The 2250-nt window shown below is 35.6% G+C and overlaps 1 protein-coding gene across 1 annotated transcript; it reads left to right on the top strand.

The window, feature by feature from the left end:
- The first annotated feature begins 283 nt into the window (after positions 1-283).
- Positions 284-1740, top strand: LOC149232045 (ran-binding protein 1 homolog c-like). Its single transcript, XM_089381814.1, has 6 exons — positions 284-340; positions 487-549; positions 879-909; positions 1041-1047; positions 1191-1342; positions 1501-1740. Exons 1-6 carry the CDS (start codon positions 284-286, stop codon positions 1641-1643), a joined length of 453 nt encoding a protein of 150 aa, XP_089237940.1. The 3' UTR covers positions 1644-1740.
- Positions 1741-2250: the final 510 nt, after the last annotated feature.

The raw sequence follows: 2250 nt of genomic DNA, 5'->3' as shown, positions 1-2250 counted from the left end.
TCAAAATTGGTAATAATAATAATAAATATACATGTTTGGATGCAGGGTTCACTGGTGACGAATCCAAACATTGACTTGGTAAGTTTTCAAACTTCCATTTATATTCTTATATTTCTTATGCATTTGTATTTTGGTTAATTAAAGATTGATAAGTCCGGATGCATCTCAAGTTAATGTTTAGTCAGTTCTTTCCCAGCACTTTCTGAAATCATGCAGAATCTCACCATGGATTATTTGATCTTTAGGAAGATGTTTTATATTAAATTACTGAATTACCGGTTTCATGGACTACGAGGACATGGCTGATTTCATTGTGACGGCGGAAGTTACAAGTGTCAATGTAGGTAGGCGTTCTCTTATTGGCTGAGGGTTTTGCTTTTCTGTGTATTTTGTGAGTTTCTTGTTGTTTTGATGTCCCATTGATATTTTGATCAGCATTTTTTGATCTCATTATGGTCTGTAATAATTGTTTTCCTATGTTGATAGGCTGCCGATGAAGATTTTTTCGGGGATGGATTTGATGGTTTATTTGTTATCATTGGGGGTTTTGTATTTTGACGAGTCTTTTTATATTTTGTTGAACTATAGGCCATCCTTTTTTCAATGTCTTTGAAGAATCTATGATGGTTTCTCTGTTATTCTGGTTTAGTGGGGGGTGTGATGGTCATTTGTTATTGTTAAGCATACGGGGTTTCGTATTTTTTGGTTTTTGGATTAGCCATTGAATACTGAATTGGGCCTATTTGATAATCTGTCTTTTGGTTATTGGCATTAGGGTGATTTGTCTTTTTATGTTGTGAGGTGGTATGATTCAGGCATATGTCTGTTTTGGTCTTCTGTCAACTGTTTTCGTTGACTTTCTATGATGTTTTGAACAGGCTGTTGATCATTTCTGTACTTTATGGGGATGTATGGGATGAGCATTCTTTTGTTATTAAATAGTTGATGATTTGTATTCTTACATGTTTGATGTTATTATTGAGCTTTTTTGTGGGATCCTTTTCGGTAATGTTAAGGAATATCTCCTGTGTTTTTAATAGGTCGTTGGTAATTTATCTTTGAATGCATTTGATATGGTGGGATATTGCGGACGTTACTTCTAATGGATGCCATGGCCTCTTAAAATGATCCTAATGCAGTTTCATTGTTTATTAATATTCCCATTCTTTTTTATATGTTTGACCCTGCAGGAAGGCGAAGCTGTACAGGTTTGACAAGGATGGGAATCAATGGAAGGAGCGTGGTGTAGGAACAGTAAAGTTTCTTAAGCATAAGGATACTACAAAGGTTCAGCTGGTCATGAGGCAATCCAAGACATTGAAAATATGTGCAAACCATTTAAGTATGTAAATTTGTTTGTTTGTTTTTTTTTGTGTAATTTCCCCCCTGAGATTGTAATAGCTTATCTTACGTCCAAGTTTTAAGAGGCTTTCTGTGCCGAGAATTTGTGTTGATCCTTATTATCTGGATTATATTGTTTTTTTTTTTTTTGCCTTGCAGTTCATTCCCCAATGTCACTTCAGGAGCACGCAGGTAGTGATAAAACTTGGGTCTGGCATGCAACTGATTTCTCAGATGGGGAACTGAAGGAAGAACTCTTCTACATTCGTCTTGGCTCTGTAGACAGTGAGCACTGTTCTTAGACTCTTCTAATCCTTGTTATGATCTTTTCTTTCTGTCTTGTATTTTTCTTTGATAAAATCAATGTTTGAGTACCTATATTCTTGGATCATTTCATTGAAGGGTTGATTTTGCATATGTTCTTACGATGCTTTTGTGCAGATTATAGTGGGTTGGTAAGGGATCCCCCTCCCCAAACACCCTATCAGCATAGTTAAGACTTGAGTTTAGGGTGGCTTTAATTATCTCTGGTAATAGCAAATGATACGGAGGATTGTGCATAACCCACCCCCTTTTTGATTCCAATAAGTAGAGGTGGTCACTGTGGTAATCCGATTTCAATTTGTAGTTAGAAAATGGGGTCACAACTTTCCATATTTTTTGTTTTGTTTTGTCTTTTTACATCAAACAATAGTATATTTATTAGAACCATAGTCAACTAAACAAACAAGAAACAATTTATTTGATAGGTGGAAGAAGTGATAGGCTTAGAGCAATTGAATTGTAGGCCATGCTTCTTGACAAATTGATGAACAGATGTCTCCTTACTTGAGATTTAGGTTGGCACCATGGCACCATCCTGTCCATCATTATACACTAATCTTGTCATTATCTTCTTCACTGTGAATG

Source organism: Pinus tabuliformis, chromosome J (assembly GCF_031772625.1).
Source record: "Pinus tabuliformis cultivar Carrire ecotype Pingquan chromosome J, CPIR1, whole genome shotgun sequence".
Taxonomy (NCBI): Eukaryota; Viridiplantae; Streptophyta; class Pinopsida; order Pinales; family Pinaceae; genus Pinus; species Pinus tabuliformis.
The sequence above is the reverse complement of the archived record's forward strand: the minus strand, read 5'-3'. Positions and strand labels throughout refer to the sequence as shown.